This window comes from Protopterus annectens, chromosome 7.part0 (assembly GCF_019279795.1).
Source record: "Protopterus annectens isolate FY-2018-M chromosome 7.part0, PAN1.0, whole genome shotgun sequence".
NCBI classification, from domain to species: Eukaryota; Metazoa; Chordata; order Ceratodontiformes; family Protopteridae; genus Protopterus; species Protopterus annectens.
The window spans coordinates 688,068,995-688,095,861 of NC_056739.1; the positions used below are offsets into that span (position 1 = coordinate 688,068,995).

Sequence of the window (26,867 nt, forward strand, 5' to 3'; positions counted from 1 at the left end):
TAAAGAGGAATTAAAACTTGTTTGGATTAGAGGAGATGGATTTTAGAAATCATTTCAGTCACAGAGAATGCTTTCAGGCCTACTGTACAGATATCATGGTCTAATAATAAGGAATTATCAACAAAAGTGCCTAGATAACTTATGTGACATTTTTTATTTGAACAACTTCAACAATGCTATAACAAAGTTGCTAGATTTGCAGCAAATACCCCCTTCACCACCCACCATTGTGTAGTACTTAAAAGCCTAAATTGGTGAGACACTAAAAAATGTTTTAAACAGCCGAACAACAGCAAGGAAGTTAGAACTACCCAAATCAAATAACATATACATAGCTTCTTACCACCTATAAAATTATCTAGAATCCATCTGCTTGTCTAGCACTAAATAACATTCTACGCAGCTATGTTCTTAGTCAGTCATTACAATCCAATAACCAAAAATTATTGTCTGTCTACAAACCTATCAAATCTGCTGGGCATTGTCTGTATTAATCATGTTGCTAAGGCATTATCTCTATCCATCTGGTCAATACCATCCTTCCATCCTTGAAAATCATTCTGAAAGACCTTCTGGCCTAAATTTGTTCTATCTTCTTACTAAACACCAGGGTAAACTAAATCCCTAAATGTGGATAAATACTTACTTATACCTTACATCTCATTCTTCGAACTGAGCTAAACTGAGGTGGGCTACCAGCCACAACTCTGAGCTGAGATACCAAATGAATAGAGCCTTCTGTGCTTCCCAAAAACCATAAGTTGTCTATTTTTTTTTGCTTGATTATACTATTTACTGCACTATTTATTGTCTTCTGCTTATTTAGTGCTGCATTTTAACACTATAAATAAAACCCCACTGTTTGTATTGTATTTGTCTGCCTTTCTGTGCCTGTTAAATCATATTCTGTTGCTGTTTTCACTGTTGCAAAGCTTTTTTAAATATTTTCAATGTTTGCTAAGTAATTGTTGCTACTTTTCACTGTTTGTACAACATCTGTTCTATTTGTTCTGTTTTCCCACCAAGCAGTTTCAAATAACTCACCTGTTTGCTGTTTAAAAAATTCTTTAGTGTCTCCTTGTTGTTGTTCTGCTGTTTAAAAAATTTTTAGAGTCTCACTGCTATTTTTCTGCTGTTTAAAACATTTTTTAGTGTTTCCCACTTAAGTGAGTGTAGCTAGTAGCTGTAGCATGGTCCAGATACAGGTTTGTTGCATCAGGGTTTGTTTGTATTGGCTGTTATATTCTGAGTACATTTTCCAAGACATCTGTGATTGGAAGGGGCCCTTCTGTACCCTTGTGTGAAAAGTGTGCTGATTAGAACCTGTCTGGTGAAAGGTGATTGGTCCAAGGCTTGCAGTAAGCACCCTCGTTGGTTATTTTGAGTTTTTAATAGTTTATTTTTTTTTAATTTTTTTTTTTAGGTTTTGAGTTTCTGGTATTTAAACCCTGCATTTGAGCAGGTTTCTGCTTGTTTGCTCACCATACCAGACAGAAATCTTTGACAATTTTTCCCTTAAATACAGCTGTAGTACATTAGTGTAGTCCTCATCTTTAGTACATCTTCAGTTTAAGTATTGCTAGTGAGCTGTGACCAGTCAAAACCTCCATCAGACATACCCATCTACAGACCACCTCCTAGATTACTCCTGAAAGCACCCCCTTTGGATAACAGTTCTTCAAATCTAGCATTATGGGCAGTTGGACTACCCTTTTTCCCTTGCCAGTCTTGTTGATCTGGGTCTCCTAAGGCAGTGTAGCAACTGTCTCATGTATACTGACAACCATCTACTAATAACTTACTCTAGTACAGGGTGTGAGAGTTAAGTACACAAAAAATCTTGAATCCCTGCTCTCTCAAAACAGTAACAGTGAAGAGGTTGTTGATTCACCCACTACTCATGCACATAGTGCCCCCACTCATGCACATAGAATGAATGCATCCAACACATAAATCAACATACATGGGGAGTCTCGCAAAAAACTTACCAAAACACCAGAGACCTAAAAGACTGTTGCAACTAACACAGTTCTCATAGCAGCCAAGACACATAGCCACACCAGTGTCTCACCTACCAAGTCCTTAAGGTGTAATACTCAAAAAACTAATTTTCTTGTCTTTGGAGACTCCATTGTGAGACACATGGATGTCCCTCTCACAGTGTTAGATAAGGAGAAAGTTACGGTCAGCTGCCTGTCCGGTGCCAGCATTTGTCAGATCATGCATGCCCTCAGGTCTCTCAGCAACAAGTACCTTTATGACTCTGTCATAACTCATGTTGGAGTGAATGACCTGAGAGTACCTCACTGGACTATATGAAGAGAGACATGACTGAGCTCTCCGAGTATGTGTCCCAGGCAGTATGTCCCTAGCCTTGAGCAGCATATTACCATCACCTAGAATTATGCCATTTCAATAATTTGCTTAGTTTTTGGTGTCATTCATAGGGGATCCAGTTTCTGTCCATCTGGGGTGATATGGTCGAGAAACTTCACTGTTTTGCCAAAGACAGTTTGCACCTGACTCCGCTAGGCTTTCAGCTGCTGACAAAGGCTCTTGCCTCCCCCATAGTGCCTTTTTAGCCAAGGTCTCAAAAACAAAATTGCCAGTGTGAAAATCACCAACCATAAGAAAATAAGGATTATGTTGCTAAACACTAGGAGCTTAAATCAAAAACTGAACACTTTGAAAACACTTCTATCACTGGAGTATGTAGTTGTTAGTGCAGTCACAGAAACCTGGTTCAAGGCCTCAGAGAGTACCCCAGCCTTGCAAGGCTATGATGCCTTCCACACCTTCAGAGCACAAAACAAATGTGTTAGAACCAAAGGAGGTGGTGTTTGTATCTATATTAGAGATAAATTCACCTCCTGACTAGTTAGACTGGACAACTCCAGGGAGTTCAGAATGCTGTGGAAAATACCCTCTTCATCTCATAGCTAGTTATAGATCCCCATCCATGGATCATGATGTGCACAAGATCTACTTGACCAAACTGGAGTCAGTCCAAATATTGGCAAACACTCTGGTCATGGCAGGGTTTTAATTATCCCACTATCAACTGGGAAACCTACTTTAGCCGTAACTCAGTAGTGCAAAAGTTCCTTGACTTTGTTAACTCAAATGTCCTGGAACAAATTGTTCAAACCCCAACAAGAGGAACAAACATACTAGATCTGGTTCTCAATAACATGACAAATACAGGCACCACCTCAACTGTTTGACTCTCATTAGTTAAATCTAACTCCAAATCAGTCACCTTTGAACCAACACTAACACCAAAACTCAAAAAACTTCACTAAAGCAAACTATACCCTCCTAGGGTAGGTGTACATTCATTCTAAGCCCTACCCCCAGCTTACACTAAAGCCCTGTAGAATCATTTGTGTAAGTGTATAGACTCAGCTGTTCCAGAGAGAATCAAAGCCAGAGCCCCAAGTAAAAAAAAAAAAAGAAAAGCCACCCTGGTGGCATACCTCTCAACCTGGAAACATCAAAAATCTGGACAAAGGCCCATGAAAAATGGTACAAATTTGTACGCTGATTAACATAACATTTGCATAATAAATTACATAGCCCCACACTCTCCAATGGAATTGTGGAATTCCAACTTGTAAATGCAAACTGAAGAAGAGACAACCAAAATATGGTCCCAGGCTCTATAGTAAATGGTAACCATTTTTTTTAAATGTGTAGCAATGATGTTCACTGGGAAGGGAGAAAGTGATAAACATTAGGATTTTGTTTTTGGTGACTTGACTTGCAGTATGTGGGTTTTGTGGTAAAAATAGGGCATTTAATGGTAGGCAATATTCTAATCTTAGCAAAAGAATTTTATAGTTTGCTAGGACTTCCAAAATTCATTTTCCATGGCCTACTGATCAGTGGCACAGCGAGAGTTTGTGTCACCCAGGGTTGTCTTTCAGATTGTCGCCCTTCTCCTCTCACAAAATCATGGTCGAATGGGCCCCCCCATACACAGCCCTCCATTCTGCAGCCATTCCAATGTCCCATTACTTGGCTAGTTCGTCCCATTTAACATAAACACTGTAATGTGGATACTGCTTTACTTCTACAATGATTTGGATTTCATTTAAAAGTTATACATTTTATAGCACAAACACAAATAGACATCTGCTACACAAAGCAATACAGTCTCACAATGAAAATAGACTTACTTAGCATTAAAACTTCTCTGCCCTTGAAACTCACATTCATTGAAACAGCATTGAAACCCACATTCAAAGAAAATGCGTTGGGCCTATGGCGGATAAAGATTACCTTTGGGCTGTTTTCAAATCATAGGCATACTTAGTGTTTTTACCTGGAGAGGAGGAGCTGGTGGATGAAGGATGTGCTGTCTGTGCACTGCTTGAACACAGATGGTCCTGCAGAAGCTGACACATTGTGCATGCCCTGCAAGTGATGACATTAGGAGTAAAATTTAAAAAAAAAACAGGAAATTCGGAAATTAAAGGAGCCACACGGGACTATGTGGCACCCCAATATTTTGCCCTCAAAACTGGTATTTACTGAGAAATTTGGTACAGTTGAGAGGTATGCCTGGTGGACATCCAGCATCAACAGACTTTACAACAAACACAAAAAGTTGCTGTCTAAGAAAACTAAAGTGAGGTCCCAACAATGGGAAAACACCTTCCTCAGCCTCAACAGGCAAATAAGGCAATGTGTCAAATCCTCTAAGGGTAACTTTGATAAAAACTTAGTAATCACAACTGAGGATAATCATAAGGCCTTTTACAGCTGCATACGCAGCCTAAAAGGTAGGACCCAAGCATGTGCCGAACTAGTGATTAACAGTATCACACACACTGATCCCACAGAGATAGCAAACCTGCTAGCAGATAGATTTGGCAAAAATTTAGTTTCCTTATCCCCTCCAAACTTATCAAAACCTTTGCCCCCAACTTCCACCCACCCTATATCTGAAGTGTAGGTCATTGAAGCCTTGTCTAAGGCAAAAAAATACAGCCTCTATGGAACCAGGCAGCATCGCAGGCTATTGTCTAAAAAAAACTAAAAAGAGCTAGTATAACCATTAAGTAGCCTATTCAACCAAAGCCCAACCATTGGCTTTGTTCCTGCAGAATGGAGAAAAGCAGCAGTTATTCCACTCCACAAAGGTGGCTTAACAACAGACCCAAGGAATTATAGAGCCATAGGTCTGACCAGCCTTATCTGTAAAGGCGTGGAATGTATCATAATGGACCTCATAAATAAAGACATAGGTGATCTCCAAACCCTGGATCCAACCCAATTCAGCTTCATCAAGGGCATTTCCTGCCTGTTAGACCTGGTGGATTTCTTTGAAAATGTGACCAGGGCCATTGATGAAGGCAAATCTGTGCACACAGCATACCTCAACTTGGCACATGTCTTTGAAACAATCCCACACTCAGGCATTATTGATAAACTTAGAAAACTGAATGTAAACCCCTTTGATGTATGATGGGTGGCTAACTGGCTCACAAACAGATCACACACTATTAAAGTGGGTGACTCCATATCAACTAGCAGCCCTTCCACCAGTGGGGTGCCACAAGGATCAGTGCTGGGCCCCCTACTGTTTGGTATATTCTTCAGGAGGGTCTTACATAGACTGACTGGTTCTTAGTCATGGTCTCAAACTGAATACAAAAAAATGTATCCTCATTCCCTTCAGTAAAAAAATGTCCCTTCAGAATATCAAATTAAAAACAATACCCTACATACCTCCAAAGTGGAAAGAGATATGGGATTACAAGTAGACTGTGACCTTAACTTTGACCACCATGTGTGTACTGTATAACAAAGCCTTTCTAGATAGCACACTTGATTAGCAAAGGAATTGCCTGTACAGCAAAGGAGGTTATAACCCATTTATATTTGTCACTAACCAGGCTCATAATTGAGAACAATGCCCCTTTCTGTATGTACTGTACAAAGCACCTGCAGCAATTGGAAAGGCCTCAGAGGTTTCTAACAAAGAAGATCAAGGGACTCCAGCATGTGCTTTACACAGACTGACTAAAGTCCCTATCACTATACTTTGTATCATATAGACTTCTTAGGGGAGGCTTGCCCGGCTTACAGAGCAATCTCCAACCCAAATCTAATGAATTTGCTGCACATCTGTAAATCAAACGGGACTAGAACTACCCATTCCAGGGACCAAAATATGGCCGGCGACTTGACTAGAACGAAAATTTGTGTACAACAACTGCTGCATCTTTGGAAAAGGCTGCCAATTCATGTGAAGCAAAGCACCTCTATGACACTGTTCAAAAGGAACCTGGATGAGTGGATAGGGCACCATAAATTCTTACTGAGTATAGCTCCCACAACCCTCCTAGACATGGGCAGTCATTACTAAATACAGTCCTGGGTATTCACTAGAGTATCTATGGTATTACATTGGAATGAAATGGCTAGGCTTAAAATGACCTCTGGGTTGATAGCCTAGTAACCTCCTATGATCCTTACTTCTATTAATTTCTCTCTCCTGGCTTTCTCTCTAAATATATCATACACCTGCTTTTCTCTCACTTTGTATTGCAATTCCTGTTTGTATTATACTAACTTACATTTAATTTCCCTATAAACGGGCTAAAATTTCTCCAACTGTTAAACATTGTTATATAACTTATATCTACTCTTAACCAAAGTTTTCACATTATATCTAATTTGGTATAATTATTTAAACTGTATTTGTTTTTTGTATTATAAGACTGTAAAATTATGTATAATTATGTAGAACATAAAATATTAAGGAATATATTGGGAGTTTATTCTGTAGAAGTGACAAAAAAGCATTAGGAAAGGGGTACGTTATTTGAGATGAAATTAAATATGTCAAAAATGGATAGGATATCACACAAAATTATCTCTAGATTATAAAATAAAATCTCTCCAATGTAAATACTTTTAACAATGTCTTATAATATAAAAATAAAGTCAATAAATGCATAGGTGTCTGAAAATTTCTTTCCACATAAAGGAGTCTTAGCTATTGGATTGTCTTTGAAAATTATGAACTTATATAATGTAACTCAGTGCTAAATTTGAACCTGCATCATGGCCCGTCTGTCCTAAGTGAGGAAATTTTGATAATTGCATGCATGTTTCCATTGAAAAAAAGGTATCTCCTCTGGAGAAATACATACAATATTTTAATTCTAAGGTGACATTAACTCATACAAATATATCCTGGATATGTAGTGCATTCTTACCCTTTAACAGAAGTCATATATCTACCCCAGTGGAAAACTGAGTATAATGCATATTGGCAGCCTGATGCATTCTAATGTGTATATAAGTCCTATTGCTGCTACCTATCAATAAAGGACTGTATCTCAGAAACCTTTTGACATTTTGCAGTTTTTTGACATAAGTTTTTCTTCAACCAAAGGTCCATAGATAGATGGGTTCATAGTTTAGTACTAGGCTAATTGCCCTTGCAGGCCATTTTAGGCCTAGCCAATTACCCCAATTGAGAATCAAACCCTGCAACTTGTATTTGTAATGTAAACACCCTAACCATTATACCAAACTCTCTACAAGAATGTCCTTGCAAATACATACAGTACAGTCCGCATCCTTGTGGCAAATGATCAATTAATATAGCCAAGCAGCATTAACCAGAACAAAGAGAAATCAAATAAAGATCAAACCAAGTGCAGAGCCCCATATCAGAGTAATAACCATCTAACAGAAATGCCAAGAATAATCGTCACATAAGGGAAAATCTTATCACAGTTATCCAACTTTGTTATACAAATGCACAAAAACACATCAATATATTAAATATACAAATCGCATATAATAGAATCATTTACCTTAGAGCACCAACCAGTCAGATATATTACCTTTGTAGTAGCTGAATGATTAGAATGATTCATTGTGTAATTCCCTTTAAGAAACATTTCATAAAAGTCAGTTACCTCCTCCCATTTGCTACAATAAAATGTATTGCTATAAAGGTATTTTTTCAGAGTACTCCCTGCAATAACTTATTTCTGACAGCTTTATTATACAGATCAAGATATGGGGGGACCAGTCCCTCCCCTTAGTGATAAGAACAACTAACATATCTCAAAAATTCCAAGGCTTTTATGATATTCCTTGCTAAATAAACAAGGACAGTAATCTTTTAAACTTTATGATGAACTGTGATAAAGTAGGCCGTGTGAGGCATATATCAGTGTTAAGAAATACCACAACATTGTTTGGATGTTCAGTGGCAGATCTAAATCCATGTTTTTTTCACTTCTGTGACAGGATATATAGTTGGGATGTACTCAAAATAGTAATAGCTGTGAAGGTTCTGAGATGGATTATAATTAATCCATTTTATTTAGTTGGAATTCAGTTTGCAACCTAAGGTCATACTAACATTTTTGAGTTCCTGAAATAAACTGGGAAGATCCCTATCAGGTTTAGTCAAGAATACCAGCAGATCATCTGCATAAAGAGAAAAGCAACTGAGCAACCATTAATTTTGATTTCATCTCACAGGCCAAGCAAGGTCCTAGATCTAATGGCCAGAGGTTTCAGTTGCAATGTAAACAAGACAGGAAACAGAAAGCAATCTTGCCTAGTGCCTTTTTTATGGGGAATAATGGAGGAGAGATGAGGACCCCTGTTTAGTTAGTAGATGACACGTGAAAGAAAACAAAAGCTGGATAAATGCCTGGTATACACCTCAAGCGAAAAAAAATGAAAAGACCAATGGTTAGACCACAGCTGAAGATAAAAATGGAATAATCCATGTCAGGAAATAAATCACTTGCAGCTTCACAGTAGTGCCCTTTATAAAACCAAAAGTTGTAACTGAGATGTAGTAGTCAAGGTAGGAAACGGTTCACTTGCAGTTTCACACCACTTTATTAAACAAGAGCAAGCGCTTTCACGATCTAAGTCAGCTGATTGCTTCTTCAGACTCATAAAAACAGTTAAAACATTGGTATTTAAAATATGGTTCATCCAATGAAAACACATATAGAACTATGACAGACTAATTAAAATTGCATACATCAGTACATTAATTTGCCTTATATTCTGCATAAGATGAAATAAAATATACATATAACAGACACATTTTATGTAATAATCCATATTACTTAATGGTTTAGTGGTCTGGATTTTAAAAAAGGTTTCAAGGAAACAGCATTGTGCAATCCAGGAGACCTATCTGCCTGAAGTAATAAAATACATCTTTGTTCTGCTTCCTCTACCTTATTCCTTATATCACCTCCCCTCTTACTTTTATTTATTATTTCTAAAACCATGAAATTAAAAATATGTTTCCTATCTTCTTCTTTCACATGTTTTGCTAAAGCACTTGTGTCTTTTTTATTTCTTATATCTCTAAGGTGTTCAAGGATACGTTCCTTTAGACACCTATTGGTTTTGCCTATATAAAAGGCATGACAGACAGTGCAGAATCTGAAATAAACCAAATTTTGTGTTCTGCAGTCAGCATAAAAATCTATATCAATTATAAATCCTAGTGTAGGATGTTTATATGTAGATTTATTATATAAATAGTCACATGCTGTTAGATTCCCTATAACTTATTCAAGTGACATCAGAAGGTTCTGTAATATTTTTGAGAAGAATTGGAATGTTTTATTGTCGGATCCTGACTTGAGAGAATTGTTAGAAGATAGACCCAGCTTTTCTTTTAGAAATAAGCAGTCCTTAAAAAGGGAACTCTGTTATAAATCCAGAAACAATGAAAGAATGATCCTATATGATAGGCAGGGGACTTTTCCTTGCAGAAATTATACAGCATGTGACTATTTATATAATAAATCTACATCTAAACATCCTACACTAGGGTTTATAATTTATATAGATTTTTATGCTGACTGCAGAACACAAAATTTGGTTTATTTCAGCTTCTGCACTGTCTGTCATGCCTTTTATATAGACAAAACCAATAGGTGTCTAAAGGAACGTATCCTTGAACACCTTAGAGTTATAAGAAATAAAAAAGACACAAGTGCTTTAGCAAAACATGGGGAAGAAGAAGATAGGAAACATATTTTTAATTTCATGGTTTTAGAAATAATAAATAAAAGTAAGAGGGGAGGTGATATAAGGAATAAGGTAGAGGAAGCAGAACAAAGATGGATTTTATTACTTCAGGCAGATAGGTCTCCTGGATTGAACAATGCTGTTTCCTTGAAACCTTTTTTAAAATCCAGACCACTAAAACATTAAGTAATATGGATTATTACATAAAATGTGTCTGTTATATGTATATTTTATTTCTTCTTATGCAGAATATAAGGCAAATTAATGTACTGATGTATGCAATTTTAATTAGTCTATGTCATAGTTCTATATGTGTTTTCATTGGATGAACCATATTTTAAATACCAATGTTTTAACTGTTTTTATGAGTCTGAAGAAGCGATCAGCTTAGATCGCAAAAGCGCTTACTCTTGTTTAATAAAGTGGTGTGAAACTGCAAGTGAACCGTTTCCTACCTTGACTACTACATCTCAGTTACAACTTTTGGTTTTATAAAGGGCACTACTATGAAGCTGCAAGTGATTTATTTCCTGACGTGGATTATTCCATGTTTATCTTCAGCTGTGGTCTAACCATTGGTCTTTTCATTTTTTTAGTTAGTAGATGAACCAGAATATAAATTAGTCAGCAGGTCTTTCAGTTTATGTGGAAACCCAAATGACTCCAGCACTTTGAAGAGAAAGAGCCACGTCACTCTGTCAAAAGCTTTTTCTGCATCTAGACTGGCTAGAAGCAGAATCAACCTGATTTTATGCATTTGCTCAATAAGCAAGGAAATCTGCAAGTTATTAGTGGTAGTTAGTCCTTTAATAAAGCCAGTCAGATAAATGACATAAGAAGGAAAATAGACACCCTAATTGTTTTAACTGAAATTAAGACAAGTAGCATACCTGGAAATTGGGAGGATCCTGGGCCACAAGTTCTTTGGAATGGATACATTAAATTCTCTCTCTATCAAAGAATTCTATATTTGTTAGTCAAATGAGAATGTTTCCCAGGCATCAGATTATACATGCTGGAGATGGCAAACTTTAAACTAAAGTGACCTACTGTCATCTTTACCAGAAATTGGCCTTTAAGAGCCATATATAGTGGGATCCTTGCCTTGTTTCAAAATCAGTTAAATAATGGGTTCATATTACATTGTCGAAAAGTCCGAACACCATATGGTCGAATCCATACGTTCAAACTTTCAAAAGTTTGAAAATGTCAAAAAAAAAATAAAAAACAGAAAAAAACCTACCTGATGGTTGTAAGCAGGAGGGCAAGGCCCCCTGCACCCCACACCCCCTTCCTTTTAAATATACCAACTCCGAGATCACACTACAGTGCAGTAAAGGGAAATCATCCCTTTCCACACTGAATGGAAATCCCCATTGAAACGTTCAAACTTTTCCAAGTTCAAACATATTGGTTCGACAATATAGCATTCAAACTTGTTACGGTTCGACAACGTAATATGTATCCTTAAACAATTATCTGTTTCCATGTATCTGGATAGCCCAAATTGTTAGTACATAATTAGCTAATTTGACAAACTTATGGATATTTCTGTCCTGATTTATTAAATATTTCAGTAGTTAGACCAGTGGGGACCAGGACTTTACCTTTAGCTGATGAGGAGCAAGCCAGTCTGACCTTCTCATGTGTGATAGGTGCAAGCAAGGGAGATTGCTGGGTCACTGTTAAAGAGGGAATGTTAATAGAAGAAATGTAGTTAACTGCTAGTTGGTGGAAGCCTATTAAAGAGGAAGCCTCCTAATATAGGATGCCATAATAGTTATGGATCATTGAGAATATTCTTTCCAGACTAATTATTAAGGCTCCAGTCTCAGTGTTTTCTAATTTAGAAATAAGCCTTTCAAGTCTGTCATCTAAGAAGCTGGGCTAAATTTTTAAATTAGCTGGAGAATTCTCAAACTGATGAACAGAAAAACAAGAACTAGGACTGTCACCTAAATAACAATGTAATATGCAGAGTTTAAAAGCAAAAACACTCTTCATCAGTGCAATGCAAGAAAAAAACAACATTTAGAAATACAAACATACACACACACACACACACACACACACACACATACATATACATATATATATATATATATATATATATATATATATATATATATATATATATATATATATATATATATATATATATATATATATACACATACATACACATCAGTATAAATTAATCAATTAATCACGTGACATATAAATTCAAGTTACAAAACCGGGGATTTTTTTAAAAATCTAAAAACATTTTTTTAAAAAGAATATTGTTTCATCTTTAGGACTGGTTTACACTGTTCACAACATTAAGACCTAGTGCATGAACAGCACTAAAATAATATATCCATTTATATTCCATTAATTCAGTGGATGCAGTTAAATCACCTCCATGTCCATTTTTGTAAATCCTTTGTATAACTCTAAACTTAAATTCATGCTCTTTGCCCTTCAGTTCACTATGTTTACATAAAGCATTCTTCTCTATTCTCCTTCATATCTCAGATAAATGTGAACATGTTCTTTCCTAAAGATGAATCAATATTCTTTTTAAAAAAAATGGTTTAAGTTTTTTAAAAATTATGGGCTTTGTAACTTGAATTAATATGTCATGTGATTTATTGATTAATCTATACTGGCATATATGTGTGTATTTCTAAGGGTCTTTATTCTTATATTACATTGAAGAAGCATGTTTTTCTTGAAAGCTCTGCTCATTAAATTATTTAAGCTGCTTAAGTGGTGGTCATAGTTCTTGTTTTTCAGTTCATGATATTTGATTTTACTGGAGCCCATTTAGCTGTTTGAGTTGTTTTATCATTTATCCAAATTCTCAAACTGCTTTATTCTGATTGAGAATTAAAAAAACTACTTTGCATTCTAAATATAAATCTATAGGGTAGCACAGTGGTGCAGGGGTTAACATTGTTGCCCCACACCAAGAGGTTCTCTAGTTCAATTCTTGGCTAGGGTGCCTTCTGTGCAGACTCTGCATTTCCTCCATGTGTTCATGTGAGTTTTCTCCAGGTACTCCAGTTTCCTCCTACATTCTAAAGACTTGCATCTGGAACATTTCTCCCTGGCCTCTGATGAAAATAGGCTCTGTCTTGGTCAGACTTTCCCAGTCAACAAATGTTAAATAAATCATTATCCAGTATATTCTTTGCATCATGAAGATGTTCTCTTGCTTGAAGCCTACTTTAAACTAGCTGTTGCTGCTGCTTGGCCAGAGAAAGACCTGACTGGGTCTCCCAAATCGTATAATTAGCCTTTTCCATAACTGAAGACTCACAAGACCTAAGGAAAATTTTTCTCATACCCTCACAGGAGAAGACTCATGGTGGCTATAACTGTCTGATGAGCTACTAAATAGTTGTAGTAATTTTCACTTGAAAGAATTATCCTCAAAAAAATAACATTTTATTCTCCATATCCTATCCCCCTACACCCATGATACTAGTGCCAGGTATATAGGAGAAATGAATAAGCCAAAAGGTCCTGAGAGAGAATCATAATATCATTTATAAAATGAGCAAACTTCTTTGAGATAAATATCTCATCTGTTATAGAGTATGACCAATATCTGCAAGAGAAAAAAGTATAGCCATCATCTATACCTTGAAGCATTCTAGAAACATTCACTAGCTACATGGTCGATGTGATGTCGAAAGAGAAAGAAGTATATCCATCCTCTATGACCTGAAGCCTTCTACAAAAATTCACTAGCCCCATGGTCAATAAGAATTGAGAGACCATATTCCCCAACATTGGGACTGTCTCTATCCTTTGACTTGCCTGGATCTACTCATCACTATTATAGTTTCTACAGTCTTTTACCTAAAAGTTAACCCTTTAATGAGATGCTACCAATATTCTCAATAAAGGGGAGATATTCCCAAGAGGGGAACCCAGAGAAACATTAAGATTAACAAACGTATCATAACCCCCTCTAAGAGACATTTTACTAGAAAAAAAATCTTCCAATATTGTCTACTGCTTAATGGGTGTAAATGCAAAGTCTTCATAAATAGTGTAATTATCCCTTGCTGCTTACCAGCAAAATGCTAGGAAGAAACCACTCCCAAAATATATCCAAATCTCCCAAGTTTAGCATGCTCCACCTGTGAGAGGTGAGACTACTGAAGCAGGAAAAACAAAGAGTTCATATTTGTGATGTATATGACGATCCTAGCTCATTTAACTGGGCTATGAAGTCCATTAACATCCCATAATAAACTTTTTAAAGCAACTTCATTTAAACTGCAAAAAACACAATTAATCCAACAAATCCAAAAATCTCTTGTTGAACCATAGACCCAGTAAACCAATCAAGTAATGTGCATCAGGGCAAATTAGAACAAAACTGAGTTCTAAATCAAGCAGTAAAGTAACTCATAATAAAACTGTACCAAACATCATAACATTAAACATATAACAACATCATATTTACAAAAAGTAGAATTTTGCTTTGGAGAAGGAAGCTCAATTTTTCTTATAAGCATGGAAATGGGGAGGAAAGCCACAGCCAAGTAGCAGTAATGAGGGGGAACTGCTAAAACAGTCCCATACCTCATTATCTTCCATTCAAGCTCCTCTTACCCCCACCCCCTTACCATATACCAGACAGCTCAAAAAATCTATTCCAGACAAAATAACATTGCCAAGAAAATATATAAACTAGATATCTTAAAAATCATAAATCCAAGGAGTAATAAAAAAAAAAGTTATTGATACAAGTAATGCACTGATTACACCAAAGCTGACTGCACAAAGAAGTTATCCAATAAACAGTCAGTTGTGCAGTAATCTGCCAGAGGAGTATGACTGCATCAAACTAAAGAGAAAAACACCTTTGGTGCCTTGTAAGAGCGAGAATGCCACAGCAAACAGTAGCTATAGACTGGAGAGCCAAAAACAACATACAAAATAGTCCCAGCCAAGAAGCTGTTAGGAATGCAGGACAAGACAAGAGATATGACTGGATAAACAGTCATCTCCCAATCATTAAGTAAAGCAATATCAAAAAGTGAGTTTGTAGCTTCAGAAGCCACCCTGCATCAGTCCAACAGTTTATTTTTAAAATAAATGGAAGGGTTCAGGCCCTGCAATAACCTCAGAAAAGTAGGAATTTTAGATAAAGCGGCAAGGGACTCCCCAAAAGATAAAAAGTGAGTTTTGGCTTCCCCTCCAGGCTTTAATTCCACCTCCTCCAAAGACCATAGAGTAAGAAGACCAGGAGGCAAATTAACCTTCAAGGTGGATGGGTAGTTAAGGCTGCATTTCCATTTGATAATGCTTCAAACTTTAACTGCCGGGCAAAAAGCATCTCTACATTCTGGGTTTCAGTGCAGTACTCAAGGTCACAGAAAATCCTCACATCCTTATATAACAAAATATTCCCTGGTGACAAGAAAAGATCTTATCACTGTTAGCTGAGGAAACTTATTCCTGTACGTTTGCAAGAAAGTGAAGAGATCAGACTGCTCTAATTTTCTGCATGCCCAGCTAGCAGAATGGTCTCAGATTCCCATGGAGGAAATTAAGATATAGCACACCCAGCTGTTCCATTAATTTTCTTTCTTTATTGTTCTCTGTTAACAACTTATATGTTGGAAATTTCACTTTCAGTGACAAAATAACTAGTGGTTTAGTTGATACGTTCTAAGCATGGTATATTTGTATGTACTTGACCAAGCACATGCAACAACTGGAACATCCACAGAGGTTCCTCACAAAACAATACAGGGTGAAAATTGTTTAGCTACCCAAAGCATTGTCTTCCAGCTCACCATTCATTGTAAGTTATATACTGAAATATTTTGAACCAAAGAAAAACATAAAATGCACCAAAAATCTTCTTTATGTTATTTTTTTTGTTTGTTGTGTTTTTTACAAGGTGGCAAGCCCCCTACTCCCTGATGTGAGAAGCAAGCTGCACACACGCACACAAAAGTATACAAATCAACTTCACATTTGCACAACAGTGATGAAAATGAAAAAAAAAACCTACCATCAACTTGCTCAGTTTTCTACATGGCAATGAAGCTCATCACAATCAAACGCCATCACACTAAGGATGCATGACAGAAGAGACAGCGATGACTTGTAGGCATGCTGGCATAAAAAAACCATGTGCCATGCAAATCACATCAAAGCCCTACAGAATGTTGAGAGGCAATATATGCCTGGCATACAGTGCTTCTTTGGATACGGCTCTGATGGACCTTCTGCAACTCTGCAAAATGAATAGCATTACTCAGTCTAGAGATTTAAACTTTGCTTGTGACATAAAGACACATTGGCAGGGGAGGTATATGTCTCAGAGAAATCTCCTTCTCTGGAACTGGCTTCCCATCCATGTGAAACAAAGCTCTTTCCTAACCCTTTTCAAGAGAAACCTGGATGAGTGGATGAGAAATTAGAAATACTCCTCTGGTTTAGCACCTGTGTCTCTAATGAACAGAGGCAGCATATAAATACTGCTCTAACTAATGTATACCCCTTAAAATAACCTCTAAGGCACATAAACATGATGGATACAGATGGGATGCTTGGCTGGGCTTATGAAAGCCCCAGTGGTCATTCACCTACTGTACACCTATGAACCTATGAATCTATTTATGATTTTATGCATTATATATTTGCTGCTGTGAAAACAAATGAAAGTACACATTTGTTGAAAACTTATTCTAAAGAGATTTGCATTAAAGATATAGAAAAAGATTAATAATAAAGTAATAGTTTGAATGGTTAAACAAGAGTTTCTTCACTGGATTCCTAAAATACCACAAATACTAGTTTTATCTCCTTTTTCAAATCATCTAAATAATACCTTTTCCCATAAGAGTGTACCTCCTTTGACTCTAAAGAACTCACATAAATAGGTGCCGTAAAGTAGCTGTGATTATTATTTTTGATAAACAGATTAGCCATCTCCACATATTCCTAAACTACCTTCGAGCCAAATCAGTGATTGTGTAACTGTGATCAAGGGGCAACAGTGGTTTGTCATTTTCATACATAGACTGTCACTCAGCCAGAATAATATGAGGTTATCAAAAGGAGGTGTTTGTAGCTTTGATATCAGTGAGCAATTGAAAGAAATAGTTACACTAATGTTCAGTTACTTATTTTGCTCTTATGTACACACGCCACCTCCTCTCTGGCAAGTCATACTGATGACCATTATACATTCATCAATGAAATCTAGTTTGTTTGTTCTTCTTTTGGCTTTTCCCAGATAGGGGTCACCACAGCAGAACTCCGGTCCTCTAATGATTGGCAGTAGATTTTCACGGTGCCAGCTCGACGCCCAACCTTCAACGAAGGCACACCCATTCATGCATGTCTTTCAAACACCACTCGACCACGGGGAGGACATGCAGACTCCACACAGAAGGCGCTCCAGCTGAGAATCAAATAGGAGAACCTCTTGCTGTAAGGCGACAACGCTACCGCTGCACCACCACGGCTCATCATCAATGAAATATAGTGTGCCTTATATTTACATATAGTCTAAATCTCAATCTCCAATTACAGCTACTTTCACACTATAGTCAATTCAAATTGTTCATGTGTTCAAAGTGGAAGAAATAATGGTCAAAGTATTGCCTATTGCATTTCATCTTCATTAATGCCAATTACTTTCACACAGGACCGGCCTGGCCCCCACGAAAAAAATGTATCTACTTTCTGGCTTTTGTAGTAGGCACAACACTCTTGAGGCACTTTTTCTTATTCAAGTACAATTTGTATACAATGAAAACATAAATGTAAAGTCTGTTTCCCAAAATGAAATTAAAATAGCAAGTACACAAAGTTCTAAGTAACTCCCAATTTGTAACCTGCTAGCCAAAGTCTCCTATCAGTAATAAGGCAGTTCTCCTCTGACAATTTTAGCCAAACTACTTTAAAGTTATCCAAAGGTAGTTTTCCTTTTACTCAGAGGTAATATCCCCAGGTCCTTCTTTTCTGATATTCCACAGCTTCACAGTTTCCTCTGGATGTGTCTTACTTTGAGTGTCTACTGTAGCCCCCCCAAATCCTCTTTTCAAGAGAGTCCCTGATTATGTGGGCTTCCAGCCCTTCATTTTCAGCCTTTCCTAGGTGATGCACATTTCCTGAGTTATTTGCTCACAGTAGTATGATATTATACTATGCATGTATGTTGCTACAAAGATTTTTCCATATATGCACATGTGGTATGCATACAGAATTTCATAGGCAATAAAAACATTTCTGACACAACAGAAACTGCTAATGTGTTGCACTGCACACATCTATAAGGTTTACCTGTGAACAAAGACAAGGAATTAATGATGAAATTAATGTACTTCAACTTTTTGTTCTCAGGTACATGCATTGTTCCCCTCTGACACCTATAGTTATGATTATTTAACAGTAATCAAGTAGTTTCCCTTTATTTTCATGCAGCATTTACTGCCACAGCCAACAACCCAATACCAGCCTCTTCTTTCTGAGTGTGTATACCTCACGTATTTAGTTATGATAAAGTGAAAAAAATATTCAACAAGTAATATATTTTATATTGTTTTTTACACTCAAGCAATTCTGCAGCCTGAATAGCCATATCTGTGATAATTTAATTATGGTCAAGTAAATGTTGTATGCTTTCCATAACAAAAAAAAAAAAAATCTCTCTCTGTCTTCTCACTGGAGACATAACTGCAGACTATGTGCACTTTTCTGATAATCATTTAGGTATCCTGCCAGGAATAACATTTGTTGCTAATGATTGTTCTCCATTGTTATAAAAAAAATCCATAATTCATATATGACTTTGTAGTGCACAGCCTGCAATGTTAACATCACTCATGCATTTACCTGTTGCTCTGCCAGTATTTTTTCTACACGCCTGAAAAAGAAACTTGCCCCTGAGGATCACAGCAGATATTTATAGCGAAAGAACTAAAGAGCAATGAAAAAATACCTGAACAAGGTGTACAAGTCATGCTGTTGATTCACTATGATATGTAATTATTGCAAAGCCGGGGAAGTAAAACTACATGCTAATAAGAAGAGGAGCTCACTTCCTGGTAAGATTTTTAATATCCTGAGGTAATTATTTCATGGTTACAGTAACTATATTAATAAGTCTTCCCGCTTTTCCCAGTTAGGGGTTGCCACAGTGGAAATCCATTCGGCTAATGATTAGCAGTGGATTTTTACGGTGCCGAGGTGCCAGCCCGATGCCCACCCTTCAAAGAAGGCACACCCATTTATGCACGCACCTACCTGCATGTCTTTAAACGTCACTCGACCGTGCGGAGGACATGCAGACTCCACACAGAAGGCACTATTAACTATATTAGGAAGTACTTAAAACTGTACTTTTTATGGCTTTAAATAAAAGAAATATATAAATGAAGCATATTTTCTAGTCACATAGTTATGTTTTGTTCTGCTGGTGTTTAGATAACACACACCCCCATAATCAAGATGATAAAAAAGAACACAAATCCATGATTGACTGTTAAAACTGAATATTTTCATTCCAGAACAAAACTAAGAACAAATGAGCTACATACATTTGTTACAGGTAGACTTTTTTTGCTAAGAAAGAAAACTTGCAATGATTATAACAGTAGTTTGCTTTCCATATAATAAGACAATTGTAGTTGTTTAATGCATCTCATGGCAGTTAATTATAATTTTATTTTCTGCTTTTCCTACCTAGGTTGCTGCACACTCTCAGATGTTCATTTCTGGACTTTTCCCATCTGCCTATTGGTGTGGGCAATCCCTTATGGATATCCCACTCTATTTTGGTCTTACAACTTTCACAACAGGAATTATTTTATCGACATTTTATCCAGTAACCTACTCCTTTGGCTCTATTTGTATGCTGGTGAGATTTTTGTTTTCTTACAATGGCTAAACATGTTTTAATTAATTTGTCTTTAAGTGTGCATAGTAAATGAGATTTCTGCTGAATGTTTTTAGAAAAAAATATTTTGTTGCTCATCTGAAAGAAGCATTGTCAATGTTCTTATGTCTTCACATATTTTTAATTACAAAATATATTTGTTTAGATTTTATGGTTTATGGACAAATGTGCTGTCAGTTTCACTGGGCAAATTTCATCTGATCAGATATAGGTTTTATACCTTTTGCCATACTGGAAAATTTAATGTGAGAGATTTGATCCTTAACAGAAACTGGAACTCAAGAGGAGGGAGTCAGTATTCTTACTTGGTGTCATTAAGCTCATTACTGTTATGCTTTTTATTGTGATCTGAATAAGTCATTTGCAAGATCAGACCATAGCCTACTGTTATTTTATAGAAACTTATAACATGTGGAAATGCAAGACCTTTATTGCACGTACGATGACTGCAATCTATCCAGCCTGTTAAAATAAGCCATAAACATTACAATGAGGTACTTCAAAATTTGGGGGGTTATCCATTCTACATGCTTATTATTGTTTTTAGACATTCTTCATTACAACTAATGTGATTGTTTAATTTGTGTTATTAGTTTCATAGCTGAGGAATTGATGAGATGTACAATAAGATGGCTGCTTAGTATCAAAGATCTGCTGCTAGCTGCCTCAGTAGGGGGACATTTGAGCTTCTATTTGTAATTTTTCAATTAAGGGCAGCACAGAGTTTCTGTTGATGCTGGAATCATGTGGTAAGAGGAGTCGGTGTTGTAAATGGAGGTAAAAAAAAATCAGATATTAATTTACATGCAGAATCTAGCTGTTGAGATGGGAACCCTTAGAGCAGAGTTGAGTAAAGTGAGGAGTGAAGTTTCACTGTTGCTAAAAACAATGTTGCTGGTAGGAGCAAGGGTAGATCAGACTGAGCAGCTGGTTCAAGAGCAGTTGGTTCAAAAGTTGAAGTGTGATATTAAAGAAATAAAGCAAGGTTCAGAAGTGAAAGTAGCAAAATGTGATGATTTGGGCAGCAGAAGTCATGAAAAGAACAAGGATTCTTAGCTTGGTTTAAGGAGAGGAGGTCTGACATCCTATAACTTTCATGAAGTGCTGGATTAAAGAAGTGACCGAAGTACATCACTTGGACTACCAGTTGGATAGGGCCCACAGAGTAGGAAAACAATTACCAGGAAGTAAACTAAGGCACTGGATTGTTAATTTGCATAGATACAAATGTTAAGAATAGTTAGTGTGGCAAAATGTGATTAAAGATTTCACTGTGTCTGATATGTATGCAAAAGTTCTAGATTTCTCTCAGAATGTGGCTGCAGTATAACTGGTTTATCTAAATTCTTTTGAGATTTGCATGGAAGGGGATGGCTACTAAGCTGAAACAATGGGAAGGTGACTTAGATTTATTCAAGGATAATGGGAGGCCAGCACAAATGGTGACTGCTTCCAGAGGTGTAGATCAGAGTGTGTGATATACTTTTAAGAAGTATTCCAGTCAGTGGGCATGTGCATACTGAGCATGACAAGCAAGAGTGCCATTTTGAGTGAGTAGCCAGAATGAAAGCATGTATGAGTGGAGTGTAGCAGTCAGTCAGTTCATTGAAGTTTAATGTCCCTGCCATCCATCCTGATGTTTGTATGTAACAAACTACTTAAATGAACACCCAAGCCTCATTGTCTTATTCAGATGCACAAGATGAGCTACATGGTGTCAGAATGGGATCCAAAGTCAAAACCATGAGGCACACATTTAGAAATGGAGGTATACACAGGAGTGGATTATCCCTACTGCTCAAAAGACTCGCAAACAGGTCAGAAACAAATTTCCAGGTACTAAAACTTGATGAAATGATTTTTTACCCATCAAATATAAAACAAAGCATTCAAAACACTCAAAACGAATTTCTAATTAAACAAAATGTCAGAAACTGTGACATATTGATAAAAATATTCTAAATAATTACAAAAACATTTGAAACATATCCAAATTGCATAAAATGTATAAAAAAAGGGAAAATGACCATATTTTTTTCACAATGTATTACTTTTTTACATTAAATAAAGCTATTCAAAGTTTCCAATATGTGCAAAGTGTTTGCAAGTGTGTGTATTATTACAGTACAGTTGTTTCACAAAGTACAGTCATTTCAAAAAGATTATTGTGCATTTGAATATTATTACAAGCACCTGGTGTGTGTGCATGTTCGTACATATTTACAAGGGCCAAGTCTGCTCTGTGTTTTAAGTAATTTGTTGGCATGGCAGAGGGATTTTGCAGACCCGCTTCACTTCTGCTTGATAACAACATTGCAGAAAATTGGAGAGTGTATGAGCAAGAGTATGATATTTTCATACAGGCTGCTTTTTCTGAGAAAGAAGCATGTACAAAGCATTCAATCTGCTTCATTTATCTAGTTAGGAAGCCATTAAAAGGGAGCATTCATTTGTGTATGCACCTGCTGTGTTTAGAGGAGCGGGGTGAGCCGTCATATTGTGGTACTGGCTGAAACGCGGGAAGACCCGGAGTGCTTAAAATGCAAATTTAGAGAAATGTGCAACCCCAAACAAATATTACAATGGAAAGATACTTATTTTACACAAACGATCAAAAGCCTGGTGAAACTTTTGCAACACTAATATTTCTGCTGTCATCTCCCCTCTCTGTGAAGTGTGCTCGCTCTGTTTAAACGTCTTGGGCTGCAGGTGCACCCTCCCACCCTCCAAACTTGAATAAGTACTATTGCTGAAGTGCAATTCCAGTGAAAATATTACAAAGGCTTCTCTGCAAGCATGGCTTTTCTTCAAATTAAACGCAATCTGTTTAAATGTCTTGGGCTGCAGGTGCACCCCCCACCCTCCAAACTTGAATAAGTACTATTGCTGAAGTGCAATTCCAGTGAAAATATTACAAAGGCTTCTCTGTAAGCACGGCTTTTCTTCAAATTAAATGCAATCTGTTTAAATGTCTTGGGCTGCAGGTGCACCCCCCCACCCTCCAAACTTGAATAAGTACTATTGCTGAAGTGCAATTCCAGTGAAAATATTACAAAGGCTTCTCTGCAAGCACGACTTTTCTTCAAATTAAATGTTCTGTTTAAACGTCTTGGGATGCAGGTGCACCCCCCCCCCCCCAACCTCCAAACTTGAATGAGTACTATTGCTGAAGTGCAATTCCAGTGAAAATATTACAAAAGCTTCTCTGCAAGCACGGCTTTTCTTCAAATTAAATGCAATGTATGTCTTAACTTTCAACATAAAGACTTAATGTTAATGCCTTTATATACTGAGTTTTTTTTGTTTAAAGCATGCACACTTGCAGAGGCCTGTCTAGCTAGACCAGTTTTCCTAACTCAAATCCTGTAAGACCCCATTTCAGACTCAAGTTGATGACACACTGCTGGTTTCTGTACCTCTCTCTGAGTAGCAAGGCAAAATTTTAAATTTTTGTCTATGCTTTTACATTCAACTGTGCTTTTTTCCCCAGTTTCATCTGTGGCCAGTCAATATTAGACTATTTTTGTATGGCAATAGCTATCCACTTCCAAACTAAACTGCACTACCCCAGAATTAGTAACACCAGAAATAACTTGTGCTAGTTTAGTTCCCCCTTGAACTGTACTGCCATTTACTTAACTGCAGTTCATCTATTCTCTTGGTACTCTCTCCATATCACTTAGCTACAGTTTGTGTCAGTTGATTCTTTGTTTTTGCTTGAATTGCCCATCTTCCAGTATCTGGTTGAGAGACCTGTCAATCACTCCCACAGGACTCCTCCTGCAATAAGTCCCTACCCTCCTCCCCCACTAGAAATGCATAGCACAGAAGTTATATAAAGGCCTGTATTCACTGTTATATGATTGTTTTCCAGCCCACAACCCCTCCTAAGAGCAGCTAACAGGTCTCTGCCTGCTTCGCTCCCCACTCTGCTCCCAATTTCCACACACCGCCGGTGGTCCTACCTTTATTAGAGCAAACCCCTCCCATCATTTTTACCACCAACCACAACACTACTCCCAACTCTAAATCCACCTTCTTCCCACTACTACCCCTCCTCTTCTGATAACATGAATAAGCATACCATACTTATACTCTTTGCATACCCTCTCCTTGCATATCTTACATCTTACCAAAACTCCATTATACCCTCCACTCAACCACTTCCACAACTATTCACTCCATCACTCATGACTCACCCTCCCTCTGCTCCTCTCCCATTAACTCAAGAACCATACCTATGCATCCCCCACATATTCTATCAACTAAAATACTAAAATTAAATGCATCCCTACAAGTTAACAAAATAACCCTCCCACCACATCTGTTACCGACTGCACCCAATCATAAAACTTCCATAAAATGCAAATTCTTTCACAAACTGATAAAACTAATAACCGCATGCATATCAAAACTTGCCCTCAGTGGAGACATCCACCCCAACTCTGGCCCCTCCATCTCCAACCCCACTTCTAATAATCAGACTAACAACCACATCTTCCAAATCCCAGCCAGTAGAAAACCAAATGACCTCCTTCTGCTAAGCCTAAATATCAGAAGTATAGCCAAAAAAGTCTGTGAACTCCATGCCACCATAAACTTATACTCCTCAGATATAATCATCCTGACAGAAACCTGGCTAAAACTTCACATTACCAGTGAGCAAATACTCCCTAATGGTTACAACATACCAAAACTAGACCAACTAGACAAGAAAGGAGGTGGTATAGCTATAATATTTAAACAGCATCTAAACATCCAGATTCTAAACTCATCAGCTCCCCAAATTGCCAATGAAGAAATAATATATACCAACCTGAAAATAAACCAAAATAAAACCATCAACATAATAGGATGCTACTTCCCACCTGGCCAAAATATCCTCCACTAGAAAACCTCCTAAGCTGGACTACCCACCATCTCCCTCAAGAGACCATAATTTTAGGTGACTTCAATACTGATTGGCAATCGTGTTGCGGCAACCATCCAAGCCAGCATCTAAACCTTCATGGCTTCATCCAACTAGTTCAGTCACCAATCAGAATAAATAAAAACTCCAACAAGCACACTTCCTTGGATTGGATACTAGTCAGCAAGATTCCCCAGTCCTATATAGCAGGCTGCCTATCAGATAGCCTCAGTGATCATTCCACAACATTCCTACTCAAAAAACACCTATACCAAGTTAAACCAGTCGTCTCCGTCAAATACGTAAAAAACTACACTTTAACCCAATCACATTCATCTCATCCCTCAAAGAATGTAACTGGCACCCTCTAAATTACCTCAGCCTAGATGACGCAGTCCAATTTTTCAATACTACCTTTGTAAGCATCCTAAATAACCATGCCCCCATAAGACTTACCAGAACCAAAGCCCACCCCTCCCCATGGCTACAGAAAACCACTAGGTCAGAAATGAAAACCCGAGATAAAGCCTGGGAACACTGGCGCAAAACCAAAACCCGCTCAGCTAGACAGAAATTCCTAGAACTACGCAGTAGAGTCAAAAAGCTAATAAAGGAGGACAAAATCCAATACTACCAGTCTGCCCTCAACTCCTCCCAACACAACCCCAAACAATTCTGGACCTCCATAAACTCCATCCTCCATCCAGGTAAAATCAATACCCCTACACCTAACATTCCTCACTCCTCAGAAACTATTGCTACCTCATTCAACACACACTTCACACAAACCGTACTATCACTAGATAGACAACACAACCCCCCCTCCCCTACACCCCACACCTTCACCCAGTAATCTCCCCACACTCTTCTCATTTTCTCCCATTCCTACCTCCAACATAAGAAAACTCTTAACTAAACTTAAACCCACAAAATTAGCAGTAGACAGCCTCCCAAGTGAATTCCTACAAATTGCAGCTGATGCCCTAGCCTACCCAGTATCCATCTTGATTAACCGATCTCTGTCAGAATGCTATGTCCCTACACTATGGAAAATATCACACATAATTCCCCTTCACAAAGGCGGCTCCTCCACAGAACTAACCAACTACCGCCCCATAGCAATTCTATCTCCACTCTCCAAAATACTAGAGAGATGCATTCACTCTCAAATCTCAGACTACCTCCTTACTAACAACCTCATTTCTAATACTCAGCATGGTTTCTGACCAAACCATAGCACCACCACTGCCTTACTCTCTTTTACTAACACTATCCTTCACCATAAAAACAATGGCCATCTCTCCTGCTACTTTCCTAGACCTGTTTAAAGCATTTGACATGGCCCCGCACAAACAACTCCTCTCTGTACTCAATAACCTATCCTTTTCTCAATCAGTCACCAACTGGTTTCAACGTTACCTGTCTGACTGCCAGCAATCTGTTGTATGGCAAAATTACATATCTCCCCAACTACCTGTCTCTATTGGTGTTCCCCAAGGATCCATCCTTGGACCCCTACTCTTCTCTATTTTCACCAATAATCTAGCCTCTGCCACCAAACATGGCACACTCATACAATATGCAGATGACTCAACCATCATCTGATCCACCCAGTCCCTACCCAAACTGCATAAGGTCACACAGCATGCCTTTCCATCTATTGAAACTTGGCTATCCGATGCCCAGTTAATACTCAACCCAAACAAAACTAAACTCCTCATCTTTGAACCCACCAAACATACTCAAAACAACTCTCACTTTAACACCACAGCAAAAGACAACACCACTATCCACCCAACAGATCACACCAAATTGCTAGGAGTTGAAATAGACAACAATCTCAAATTTGACATTCACATATCTATGACCATAAACAAAGTCCACCAAAAACTAGGAGCCTTATACAGAAATAAGCAACTCCTCAACAAAGTAGCTAGGATTTCAGTTGCAAATTTGCACCTTATTTCCACCCTACTTTATGCCTCTCCAATATATACCAAC

The 26,867-nt window shown here is 37.5% G+C and overlaps 1 protein-coding gene across 1 annotated transcript in view; it reads left to right on the forward strand.

Moving 5' to 3' along the window:
* Positions 1-26,867, forward strand: part of LOC122806635 (cholesterol transporter ABCA5-like) — a 1,155,982-nt gene that overhangs the window by 377,970 nt on the left and 751,145 nt on the right. The window contains exon 12 of the mRNA XM_044077221.1: positions 19,748-19,918. Within this exon, the coding sequence (XP_043933156.1) occupies positions 19,748-19,918 (171 nt within the window). The remainder of the gene's footprint in view (positions 1-19,747; positions 19,919-26,867) is intronic.